We start from the raw sequence: 13,215 nt of genomic DNA, 5'->3' as shown, positions 1-13,215 counted from the left end.
TTCTCCTGCAGACATGTACTTATGCTTGCAATGTGTGCTTTGGTTTTGAAATGTAGTTTAGATTCAATTTCCCTAGAGAATAAGGCTTTTCCTAGTCTTATTTTAATGCAATTCAGATTCCAGCATGTATTTACACTACCTGATGTGTTTGTTTGTTTGTTTGTGTGCGTCTGTCTGCACTGGTGGAAAAAATCATTACATTTTAAAATGTTTTTAATATTGTGTTTTAATGTTGTAACCCACCCTGATGATAATGGTCAAAAATCCTGTAACATGTCAATTTTTTTGATTTGGAGTTTGATGATAACAAAATACATGGGAACTTCAGAAAAGTCCTTTATCTTTCAAGACCCAAAATTCCAGAGCTTTCATTTTTAACTTTGCCTGGTAAAGTTTTTCTGAACAGACACACTTAAAGCCATTTTTCTCCTTACATAGAGTTGTCTTTGGCAGTTGGTGATGGGAATAGAAATCTCAGCCAGTTGCCATAGGAACACTGGAGTATAGCAGGCAATATTAATACGGTATTGCTATTTGGATATACTATTACTCCTGCTTTTGTGCACAGAAAAAATTCACACCTTCTTAAAATACATGGAACAGCAACTTACTGAAATATATTAGCATTATTATGTAAAAAGCATTTTAAATATGGCATTATATATTCTTGTGAAAATTTAAGTTTGTGAGGTTGTCTCCTGTGTTATGCAAGATTGATTAAATCTGAAACTGAGTTTTTATTTATTGGTGGGCTGGGAAGAATTGTTGAGCATTTTTTTCATGTAGTCATTTTGTTGGTTGGTGGGATTTTATGAATGGGTGTGTACATTATTAATGAGTTGATTGCTTCCATAATCTATGGGAAGTTGCTGCCATTGTGCTGTTTTGGCTATATCTTCCTTCTAACAAACTGATCACTTCAGATCCTTCCTCAGGCATGAGATGCTAAGATGGAAGTGGAGTAGGTAGTTGAATGAAGAGAGATTTGTTCTGTACTCAGCTGTGATTTGCCCACAGTTGTAGCATCAATGAGAAAGAAAGGTGTTTCGCACTAGTCTGCTCCAGGCCTATATAAAGAAGAACAGGCATAGGCAAACTCGGCCCTCCAGATGTTTTGGGACTACCCATCATCCCTAGCTAACAGGGCCAGTGATCAGGGATGATGGGAATTGTAGTCTCAAAGCATCTGGAGGGCCGAGTTTGCCTCTGCCTGAGGAAGAACTTCCCCCCAAAAGAGTCTTCAACTATAGTTTGCCCCAAACTAGGATTAGAGTGAAGGCATCATTGGTAACATAGGTGGCGTCAGTCAAAGGCTCCTTGTCATCTTGCTTTGTGTGACATCTGAAACATAACTGGCCTGAGCATCAAGATTCCTTCTGTGCTTTCTACCCTCTGTCCAAATTTAAGAAGGAACCAAGTTGTGAATTTATTAGAAGGCTACAGTTGCAATTGAAATCATTCAAGCCCCATTGCAAATCAGGTTTAAGTTGCCGTATAAGTTGCATTTTCAGCTGAATTTGAGGAAACCACTTGAAGCATCCTTTGGGTTGACCTATTTCAATTGCTTTTGCTTGATTTGCTCATTGCAAACAGCTGAAAGTCTGTAAATTTTGATAATAAACCTGATTTGTATTGGGGGTTGAATAATTTTCATTGCAACTGTATACTAACATAGATTGTCTTTAATCCATTGTCATAACTGAAGAATAAGATTTGGATACTCTAATTCAATTGCAATGTGTTTATATTCTAACATGCTCCTCAAGTCCTCATCAGGTTTGTCAGGCAACACCATAGAATATGCTTTACTTTCTAAAATGTATAGTTAATTGTACAAAATAGCCTTCAGTACCACTCAGCAAGTTTTGTTAGTGTTGCTTAATTGCTTTTTAAGGAGATCCTTGTTTTGAACATTATCTAAGAAAGCAAGTTTGACTTGGCTTTATCTTTTTCATCACAAAACTTACTGAAACTTACTGTATAAACAATATAGGAAATCTAACATGTTTTGCATATGGGGTGCAGTAGGTCCATTTGAAAACATGACTTGCTGTAGATTTCTTCTCATATAAATATTTGGCTGATTTAATAAAGAATTCTGTATTTGAAACATTGCACAGAAATCTTGAGTCTACAAAAAAAATCTTGAGGGTTTTGTTTCTTTTTTGCTGCTGTCTTAAATATTTGGCTTATTTGGTTTTCATTTTGCTGGATGAATCTCTTAATTTGCTAGCTTGGTATTATAAAAATCTGTGAAGGAAATCTATGAATTAGATCCTCTTTTAGATTTAAAAATCTGCTATGCTGATTTCTAAATATTGTTAATGCCTTGTTCCTTTAACATACTCCTCAAAACTTTGTAAAAATGAAGATGGAACTCATCTTCAAAGGCCCTTTTTTATCCTACTCTGGTGTTTGTAACGGACTTTTCTTGTACTTACACTACATTTTGCAATATTCCTTAGCATTGTCAGTGCCATTGTTTGTAGCCAATATGCAGTAAAATAGTGGTGCTCACAGCCAGGTTATGTTAAATCTATACTAGTTCTTGCTTTTTCTCATCCTGGCGGTTAGATGGATTTGGATTTTAAGAAGTTTCCAAATGCCGACTCTATTGAATTTAATAGGACTTACTTCTGAGTAGCCATGGTTAGGATTGCACTGTTAAATGGCAAGAAAGGAAATATAAAGTGCTCAGAGGGTAATTTTGGCAAGAGTATTATTTCCTGAATGTACCATTTTGCATTTGCAGGCCAGAGCCTCAACAGAAAGTTCCCTCTGCACCTCCGCCACCACCCCCGCCACCTCCTCCACCACCTTTGCCAGAGCCAGCCCCTCCAGAGCCAGAGGAGGAGATTCTGGGATCCGATGATGAAGAGCAAGAAGACCCTGCAGATTATTGCAAAGGTTAGTGTGTGTGTGAGCAAACTGCACAGCCTGAAGAGAGTTTATTATTTTTTCTGTCAACTCTTGTCTTTGCTAATGTTGGTCCAGCTCTGGGGATGTCTCCCATTCATCCAATTCACAAAGGCAGGAATTTCCAGCACTTGCCAGCTAAGAATACTGGTACATTCATGAGATGCTCTGGAAGAGTAATTTCTGCTTTTTCGATTTCTTTTGCTTCAAGAGCATTCAGTCATCATATGAAGCATCACATTATTTTCAATACAGAGCTAAATTGCACAACAGCTCTTTATAACCTTTGGAGTGCCAGAGACACTTTCAGGTTACCAATGCTGTTGTTTCCAAACGACTCATTCCCCGTACCCCCTGGTGCACAATCTGCTTCTTTGTATGCTTTGTAGGAGCATAAATTCTACACATGAAGTAAGATACGAATGTGAAAAATGGCTCTTTAGAACAGATAGCCAGAAATTAACATGGTGGGTAGTGTAAATAGAATGCCAGCACTTGAAGAAAACACAGTGGTATAAAGAATGGCCCAGTGTAGATGCAAAAATTAAATTGAGATTGGAAACTGTGCCACAGGATTATGCACTCCCTACACTCTGTGTCTCCTCCCTTGTATGTGAATTCTTTGGCTTCCCCATTACCTGGGTTTAGTATTGTTTAATAAGCCCTTCACCAGCCTGGATTAAAATGAAGCCAAGGAACCCCAAAACTTTTATTAAGAATTTAGGAGTATTTATGGAATCATTTTCACTTGGATTGGCAATGGCAGCACATATTGGCAATCTAGGGAGTCTCGGGAATTTGTAAATAAGGCATGGGGATATGGAGTGCTGTTGCTTGTCTGTACATCTGCAAGGTTTGGTGTTACGTGCTGCAGCAAAGCATATATAGTGAAGCAATCAGTGTAAGACGTCAGTTGTGTCATGTGTAATGCTAGGCCAAACCAAGAACAAACCTGATTCATGGTTAAGGAGAGAAAGCTTAATTTTGAAATGGGATTCAGATGACACTTTGTCCCGCTGCTTTCCCCCAGGAAAACCTGTGGTTTAGCACTGAATCGGAACAAACAGCAACTAGGTTTTCCACGGATTGCTGTTTGTTCCAGTTTAGCACTAAAGACCAGGTTTTCTGGGGGGAAGCAGCGGGGTACAGGCCAAACTGCTGTGACCTGTGCCTAGAAAGCACAGGACAAAGCCTAACTTTGCTGCGCCATTCTGAGATAAAAGGACTGTGGGGTAACAAAGTGGCCGCAAGCTGTTCTCCAGGAGCCATCTTGTTTGTGTGGCCCTGGTAAGCCATAGTTTGGATTAGTTTACTTTAAATGTGATCCAGGCCGCTGTGATGTGTGGCCAATGCGTTACAACTGGGCTTCTGAAGTGTTTTTTCTTGGAGGTAGCTGCATCTAGTTCAAGAGTGGGAAACTAGATCCACCCACCTGTTAATCATAGTGGCATTAGGTGAAGTGTTTTCCTTTGCAAACTGGCTTGCTAAATGTTCCTCTACCCACATGGCTTGGTTTAAAACTATGTTGGCAAAAGAAGCAGTTTTCGCAGCCACTGCCAATTGGCTGTGGCTTCACACCCCGCTTTTGGCAGAGATCGGCTTCAGTTGGGAGCTCCTGAGTGGAACTCATCCCAGCAGAGATTTCTTCTTCTGCTAAATTTAAAGGCCAAATACAGTTTCTGTTTGCCAAGGAACAATGGGGAGCATACTTTAAGGTTCTTGATTGTTCCTTTATAGCCACATCTTTAATCTGCTCCACACCCAATATCATAAATGATGTCTGGTGTGGGGCAGCTGGACCCCTTGCTGCGTCTAATCAGGCCTTCAGGCCAGAGGTTCCCCACCACTGATCTAGGTCCTTGATCTGTATATTGAAATCCTTGTACTTTTTCAGATTCTGTTCTTTTTCACGGTACCAGGCACTCTAAACCCATAGTATGTAACAGTGTTCAATTTAGGCATTGTGCCAAATGTTGGTTTGAGGCTCCAAGCATACATTGTTCTTTGTCTCAGTTCCGTCCTACCAGAGTCCCTGGATGTGATCAGAAAGCACTCTTCCTTACTTTGCCTGACTGCTGGCAAAGTGGTGACATGTGTACTACCGTGTTATCATTGGCTAATCTACTCATGAGAGCAGACTAATTGTCTCCTGAAACACTTAGGGCAGCTGTCAGCATGTTCCTGTTTTTTTAGGCACTGGTCTCTGGAAGGTTTCTGCCCCTCTACCTTAATTTCTTTCAAAGTCGCTGCCTTTCCCCATTCAGATAGTGTAGCTGCGCCCATTCATAGCTGAATCCTGGCAGAAACCTAACTTGTGTATCTATTCAGGCTAGTAACAGATAGATGATACCTGTTGAACTATTTAAAGACAAATGGCATCAAGCTAAATTATTTTATCATCGTAACCCCATAGCTTATAAAAAAAACCTTTCTCATTAGATTTCCCTCCCTCTTAACTGTGGGAAAGAGCAGTGTTTGTAAAAGCAGATTGACATTGCCATGGATAATTGCAGAGCAGGGTGGATAAAAATAAAATATTTTGGATTTATTTTTTTAAAATTGGATTTTTAAAATAAAATGCTTTTGGAGGAAAAATCTTTCTAAAGATAGTTTTCTATTTAAGTTACATTATAGTCCAAAGGCTGTTCATCAGGAAATAAGGATTTGATTTAAGTTTTTCACCTGTGCTAAAACTCAGTCTGGTGGTTGTTGTTGTTTTTTAAACCATTTAACCACATCAGTTAACCATCATGGATACATATGCTATAACGTTTAAGTTGTTACAAGTTGTTTAAATTGTTATTAAGGAAATGATTTTTTTCTCTCCTTCCAATAAAGTACAGCAGAAAAGTTGTCCAAATATAAACAATAATTTAATAATTGTCTATGTATTTCTAATAGTATATCCAAATAGTAATTTTTGGTATAACTGTAAAAACTACACTGAAAATTTATTATTCCAAAAATGAAACCTACATCTGGTTGTAAATATTAAGATTATACCAGCAAGAATGAGTCTTTCTGTAAAAAAATGATTTAAATCAAGTCTTACTGTTTATGGATGGCAGCAACTGGCATTGAAGTATGAATATGGCTCTCTGGTAAAGGGCCTGCATGCAGAAAATCCCAATCCATAGCATTTAAAAGGCGTTTAGGTAGCAAGTTTTGGAAATCCTCTGCCCTCTCTCACTACTGTCTCACCACAGTTGCTAACTCAGAATCCTAAAGTCCCTTTATGCAACCTTTGAACTTGTACTCAGTTGAGGGCTGGATAGAAAAGTGGAATTAAACTCAAGAACAGTGGTTCACAGCTGAGTTCATCATGAAAAGGCTTGAGCAGAATGGATTTAGGATTCCATAATTATTATGCATGTACCTTTTCTCAGTCTGCATGTGTTGGTAGCAAACATGTTGGCATTGTGGCCGTATAGTTTGGGGTCTCTTTTTATTTTAATTTCTTTCTTGTTTACTGGAAACCTTTTTGCAGTGTCTGCCATGCAGAAAACAATCAGTAAAAGCCACGGCTATAGCAAGATTAGACTATTGAAGATGAGTTGTGTGTCGGGGGTGGTGGTGCTTTATGCTTTTGTTCTCCATGTACTTATCATTGATGTGTTTACATTGCAACTGCCTGTGGAGGCGAGTGATGGCCCTAACTGTGGCTTTTGAATTTGGATGTCATGTCAAACCATAGCTTGCAGGCATGATGTAGAATTGTGGTTTTTAATTCTGGCTTGTCAGCTAATAGTAAACCATTGTATGTTTTACATTACTCAGACAAAGCTCCAAGTTATAGATAAGCTTCGCCAAACTATTGTTTGGTGAATTGAGCTGCTGAAGCTTTGGACATCTGAAGTAGTTAGTTTAAGGGCTCGACCACACTTTGCTTGTCCTGCTCCTAGAAAGCACGGGACTGAGAGGCTTTCTGTTCCCCTGGATTACCTGCTCTTTACTGCTCAATACTGCAAGGAACACGGGTGGCACTGTGGGTTAAACCACAGAGCCTAGGACTTGCTGATCAGAAGGTCAGCGGTTTGAATCCCCACAACAGGGTGAGCTCCTGTTGCTTGGTCCCTGCTCCTGCCAACCTAGCAGTTCGAAAGCACGTCAAAGTGCAAGTAGATAAATAGGTACTGCTCCGGCGGGAAGGTAAATGGCATTTCCGTGCGCTGCTCTGGTTCGCCATGCTGGCCACATGACCCGGAAGCTGTACGCCAGCTCCCTCGGCCAATAAAGCGAGATGAGCGCCGCAACCCCAGAGTCGGTCACGACTGGACCTAATGGTCAGGGGTCCCTTTACCTTTACCGCTCAATTGGAGCAGATGTCAATCTTTGTCAATTACTCTGATACCATGGTAAAGAGCAGGTTTTCCCAGGGGAGAGTGGTGGGACAAGCAGAGTTGTGGACGAGCCCAAAGTCAGAAACAGAAATTCCTTTCAAAAAACATTGGCTTGAATTATACTTGATTCATTGTTGATGTAATTTAATAAAAGTGTGATCTCTGGTGAAACTTAGTACTGAACTTTGGATACAATATGTTCTGTCCTCAAAATTGAGGTGGTGCAGCAGAAAATCATCTTGATAATTAGGTTGTACAACAGGGATGGCCAATTGGCAGTCTGCTGGCCCACTCCAGTTCCTGGTGCTCTGCCAAATTTTACTACAAATGGGTGTGGGGAGGGTGGTGGTGGTGGAACTGGCTGCAGCTTGACTAGCAAGGAAAAGATTTTATAAAATATATGAGAGATTCCATACATTAATATTATAAACCTTGTGAGTGCAATATGTCAATCAGAATTCCTGTATGTAATGGAATGCTTGGGAGCATGTGATTCAAAGTTGGGAAGCCCAGTGCTCTTAGATGGTGCCAGTTTTATTATGACGCTTGCACATAATTAATTTCTGGACCACTGTTTGGGCCCTGATAAAATTGTTCATCCCAGTTGTAGGAGAAGAAAATCAGGTTTAAATGCAGCTTTAAACTGGAACATTGTTCTGAACGCAATACTCTTAGTTGAAACGGAGTTCACAGTCCTATTAATTTCCTGGTTCCAACAGAATTTTCTTCTTTTTGACGTCTTTCTATAGAAGCAAATATAGATTGAACTATACAAGCAACTTCCTTACATATCTGATATTTTATTTCTAAAGTTGAAGAACAAGTTTGACAGTGCAATCATATACATGTTTACTTGAAATCAAGTTCAGTGAGACTTGCTCATTAGGATGGTATTCAGCAATGTTTTACTGAAATTAAACCTATTGAAATGAATGGACCTACCGTATTTTTCGCCCCATAAGACGCACTTTTTCCCCTCCAAAAATGAAGGGGAAATCAGGGTGCGTCTTATGGGGCGAATGCCTGCAAGCCTCGCGCGCCCGGCAGGAGGTCCCACCGGGTGCGCGAGGCTTGGGGCGGCAGCCTGTCGCCCGAAGCACGGGGAGCCCTCGGGAGGGCTCCCCCTGCTTCGGGCGAGTGTCTGCAAGCCTCGCGCACCCGGCAGGAGGTCCCACCGGGTGCGCGAGGCTTGGGGCGGCAGCGGACTGCTTGCGCGCACCTAGAAGCTTGGGGCTGGCTGAGCTCAGCCCGCCCCAAGCTTCTAGGTGCGCGCAAGCAGTCCGCTGCCGCCCCAAGCCTCGCGCACTCGGTGGGACCTCCTGCCGGGTGCGCGAGGCTTGGGGCGGCAGCGGACTGCTTGCGCGCACCTAGAAGCTTGGGGCGCGCTGAGCTCAGCACGCCCCAAGCTCCTGGTGTAGCGCAACGATCCGCTAGCCCTGGGAGAGCCCCGCGGCTCTCCCAAGGCTAGCGGACTGCTTGCGCCCACGCAGAAGCTTGGGGCGCACTGAGCTCAGCACGCCCCAAGCTCCTGGTGTAGCGCAGCGATCCGCTAGCCCTGGGAGAGCCCCGCGGCTCTCCCAGGGCTAGCGGACTGCTTGCCGGCATGCAAAAGCTTGGGGCGCGCTGAGCTCAGCACGCCCCAAGCTTCTGGATTAGCGCAGGGATCCGCTAGCCCTGGGAGAGGCGCCCGGCTCTCCCACGCTAGCGGAGACCTTGCCGGCACGCAGAAGCTTGGGGCGCGCTGAGCTCCGCACGCCCCAAGCTCCTGGTGTAGCGCAGCGCACCTGGGGGGGAAATAATTTTTTTTCCCTTTATTTCCCCCCCAAAAATCTAGGTGCGTCTTATGGGCCGGTGCGTCTTATGGGGCGAAAAATACGGTAACTTAGTCATGTTTATTACGTAATTTTAATGGGCCTACTAACGGGCCTGTTAATTGCCATATTGGACACTACATCTTGTAAGTACGTTTAGGATTACAGTGGTACCTCTGGTTACATACTTAATTCGTTCCGGAGGTCCATTCTTAACCTGAAACTGTTCTTAACCTGAAGCACCACTTTAGCTAATGGGGCCTCCTGCTGCTGCCGCGCGGCGGCGGCACGATTTCTGTTCTCACCCTGAAGCAAAGTTCTTAACCCGAGGTACTATTTCTGGGTTAGCGGAGTCTGTAACCTGAAGCGTATGTAACCTGAAGCGTATGTAACCCAAGGTACCACTGTACAGCTTAAAGCTTCTTGGAAATGCTAAGACACTGTTGTATAGGATAGGTAATCAAATTAATGCTAATTTTGCCCCCCACCCCCCACTCTTTTTTGAAAGGTGGCTATCATCCAGTGAAAATTGGAGATCTTTTCAATGGTCGGTATCATGTTATCAGGAAATTAGGATGGGGACACTTCTCTACAGTCTGGCTATGCTGGGATATGCAGTAAGAAACAACAACTTTCCTCCTTTGCATGTTAGCTCTCTAAAGCAGCAGTAGCCGACCTGGTCTCCCCAGATGTTTTAGACTACAGTTCCCACCAGCGATCAAGTGTGGCTACAGGCCAAGGATGATAGGAATCATAGAACCATAGAATTGTAGAGTTGGAAGGGACCGCAAAGGACATCTAGTCCTACCCCTTGCAATCCAGTGATCTTTTGCCCAATGTGTGGCTCAAACCCACGACCTTGAGATTAACAGTCTCATGTTTTACCAACTGAATTATCCCATCTAGAGAGCACCACGTTGGCTACCCCTGTTCTAATACATGTAAATAATGGCTTTGGTTTATTTTGAATAACTAATGGGTTGGAGTCTAGTTGAGGTTATATAAATGTTTCTAGTCTATCTCCTATATTAGTACCATTGTATATTAATGCTGTCTTTGCTTTGAGTCAAATGTGTCTTTAATAACCCTTAAGAGACATTGCTCTCTAACTGTTTGAAAGATAATAATTGAGAAAAAGGTTAAATTTATCATTCACTTACCTGAATATTATTGCAATTTGTCACAAATTGTTTTAAAGTTGTACTTATTCTCCAGTAGGACATTGGATGTCTGTCTTAAATAGGGAAAAAAGTATGTGCTCTGATAGCTTGTTTACTTCCTGTTTTAAAGGGGAAAAAGGTTTGTTGCAATGAAAGTTGTGAAAAGTGCTCAACATTATACAGAGACAGCCTTGGATGAAATAAAGTTACTTAAATGTGTAAGTATTATGATAACACTCCCAAGCTTAGTGACTGAGTGTAAATGAAATTGTGTGTGTGTTTGTGTTTAATTTTGTGATTCTGTAAAACATAGTAAGTAAAATTGTAACTACCAAGTAATATTTTTTAGCTGCAGTATCTTTAAAAATAACTTTTTCAAACAATATTTTTAATTTAAGTGACTTGTTTCATTTCTTTTTTTAGGTCCGCGAAAGTGACCCTAGTGATCCAAATAAAGACATGGTTGTACAATTAATTGATGACTTCAAAATTTCTGGCATGAATGGCATACGTATCTTTTTTTCCCTTGGTGATTGCCCAGTGTCTTGATTTTAAAAGACAGGAAAACCTTTATGCTTTTTCAAGTAAAACACTAGGCTAGCAGGTAATTTTTTAAGACATTGGGTTGGCTCCAGATATAATATTCTGCAAATGGAAGGACTTCTTCCATTCACATAGGGGATTCTTATTCAACACAGCCTTTGAACTGTAGGAAATGGGTATCTTCAATTATTTTTTATTCCAATGAGAAGTGGGAATTGGCAAAAATCTCACCCTGCCTCATTCCTCCAGCGCTAATGGAACTTGGCTGAGTGCAAGTCTGGATCCAACCCAGAAATATTGATATTATTATTAGTGCATAACAGTGAAGGAAATACTGAAAATATTATATGGATATTTAGAATAAGCTGTTGTGGTAGACTTGAAAACAATGTGTATTTGAGAGGTGCTTCGTGTTTGTTTATAAACCTGCAAGCTGTTATCTTTATGGGTGTTTTTTTAAAATAAATGAAGGCGTACCTGTTCTTTCTGTTGCTTTTATAGTAAGTTATCTGTATATTTTTGTTGGTTTGGATTTTAAAAAAAACATATTTCAGGTTATGATCTGAACATAAGTTCAAACTCTAGTCTAGGATATTTGGCTTCTTCTGACAATGTTGACTCTGTGAAATTCGTATTAAATAAATTTTCCTTCCGCTCTGTAAAAATGGCCACCACATTATTTTAATAAATAAAAAAGTTGACTACAACCCAAAAATCTTCTGGGCTTCTCTATTTTGCTGTTGCAGTTCCATGTTAAAATTAGCTGTAAGAGAGTTGAGTAGACCCACAGAAGTTAACGGTCAGCTATCCGTGACCTGCTTAATTTTAGTGGGTCTCTTTTGAGAATGAGTTAGCAGGCTTACATTGATTTGGTTTTTCTGTTGGGTTCAAAGTGGAATGACTGACCACTGCTAAAATATGTAAAAGGTCAGTAAAGACATTGTGTAAACTGGGATTAAGGAAAAGTGGTTGGAACTGAGCATTCCCCCCCACACCCCTTTCATTTCTCCAGGACAGTTCAGTGTTACACTAGACCATTGCCTACCATGCTCTGAAACAGAGGGTAGGGAAGAGGAGCATTTTCCTAAAATAGGCTCTGTCAAAACTGGACATGCTGATTATCTGATTCAACTGGTTTATGTATGCATAGCCCACCCATCTAAGGATTGGTCGGACGATAGGAGATTCCCCAATTGCTAGTAGAAGATGGAAACCAAAATGCTTGAAATATATTCTTGGAAAACTGTCATTACACAAGAACAAAGGATAATGTTCTCAGTTGAAATGTGAAATATTTTCTTGTGTAGTGGGCTTGTAAGGATGGTTAGAAAGTCATTAAATTACTTACGATTTATCCTTAATTGAATCTCAGATGTCTGTATGGTTTTTGAAGTACTTGGACATCACCTTTTAAAATGGATAATTAAGTCCAACTACCAGGGCCTTCCTATCCGTTGTGTGAAAAGTATAATTCGACAGGTAAGATGTTTAATGCAACAAAGCTACAAATGTGCTAATACTTGGGTGCTGCTTGCAAAATTGATAACTACCCAGCTAGGTTGATAGGACTACATTTTTTTAGAAATCTCTCTAAATCCGCTATTGCATGTGATGCCTTCAATTACCTGCTTGATTAAATTGTTCAAGTCTGAACAATTCAAGTAGCAATTGCTTTAAAATATATATAAAATATATGTCCATTTCATCTCATCACTTAACAGCACATAGCTGAAATGAAAAATGCTTTTTCCACAAGAAGTTAGTTGCTGAAAAAATGCCAGTTATTTTACTAAAACATACTTCATCTGATTGAAAGAAGAAAAAGGTGCCCTAATATTTTTATTAAGAATATTTTAGTCATAGTTTATGTGCACAATCCAGCAAAGGGGTATAGTTAGCAAGGCCAGTGGTCAGGGATGATGGGAACTGAAGTTCTGTGAACTAGATTAGTCAGTTCTCTTCCCAAGTATGTATGTATTTTCAAGTGATGTCCGAATGTAGTCTTTTGAGTTCTTGTGGCGCAATGAGTGGAAGAGGCTTTCATTGTAATGAAATTATTCTTCCTTTTATTGGTTTGCAACCAGGTACTGCAGGGTTTAGATTACCTCCACAGCAAGTGCAAGATCATTCATACAGACATCAAGCCAGAGAACATCTTGATGTGTGTGGATGACACCTATGTGCGTCGAATGGCTGCAGAAGCAACGGAGTGGCAGAAAGCAGGGGCTCCTCCTCCTTCTGGCTCTGCAGGTACGGCCGTACTTTTAAACGCTCAGTAAGTAAAAAAAGATTGTATAGTTGCTGCAGCAACATTTAATTAGTTTTAGTTAATGGGAATAGTAAATTTAAACGTGGTTAATTTGAATGTTTAAGAACGTTATTAGAATATGAATAATGTATAAGAAGTGTTCATTTTAATGTAGCAAAGCAATCCGAGTGCTGCAA

The 13,215-nt window shown here is 40.7% G+C and overlaps 1 protein-coding gene across 6 annotated transcripts in view; it reads left to right on the top strand.

The window, feature by feature from the left end:
* SRPK2 (SRSF protein kinase 2) overlaps positions 1 to 13,215 on the top strand; it is a 93,380-nt gene that overhangs the window by 57,071 nt on the left and 23,094 nt on the right. For all 6 annotated transcript variants that reach the window (XM_082239625.1, XM_082239627.1, XM_082239626.1 and 3 more), the window contains exons 3-8: positions 2,753 to 2,907; positions 9,576 to 9,684; positions 10,358 to 10,445; positions 10,651 to 10,738; positions 12,143 to 12,249; positions 12,855 to 13,020. In XM_082239625.1, the coding sequence (XP_082095751.1) occupies positions 2,753 to 2,907; positions 9,576 to 9,684; positions 10,358 to 10,445; positions 10,651 to 10,738; positions 12,143 to 12,249; positions 12,855 to 13,020 (713 nt within the window). The remainder of the gene's footprint in view (positions 1 to 2,752; positions 2,908 to 9,575; positions 9,685 to 10,357; positions 10,446 to 10,650; positions 10,739 to 12,142; positions 12,250 to 12,854; positions 13,021 to 13,215) is intronic.

The sequence above is a fragment of the Podarcis vaucheri genome (genome assembly GCF_965113315.1).
Source record: "Podarcis vaucheri genome assembly, chromosome: 10".
Taxonomy (NCBI): Eukaryota; Metazoa; Chordata; class Lepidosauria; order Squamata; family Lacertidae; genus Podarcis; species Podarcis vaucheri.
The sequence above is the reverse complement of the archived record's forward strand: the minus strand, read 5'-3'. Positions and strand labels throughout refer to the sequence as shown.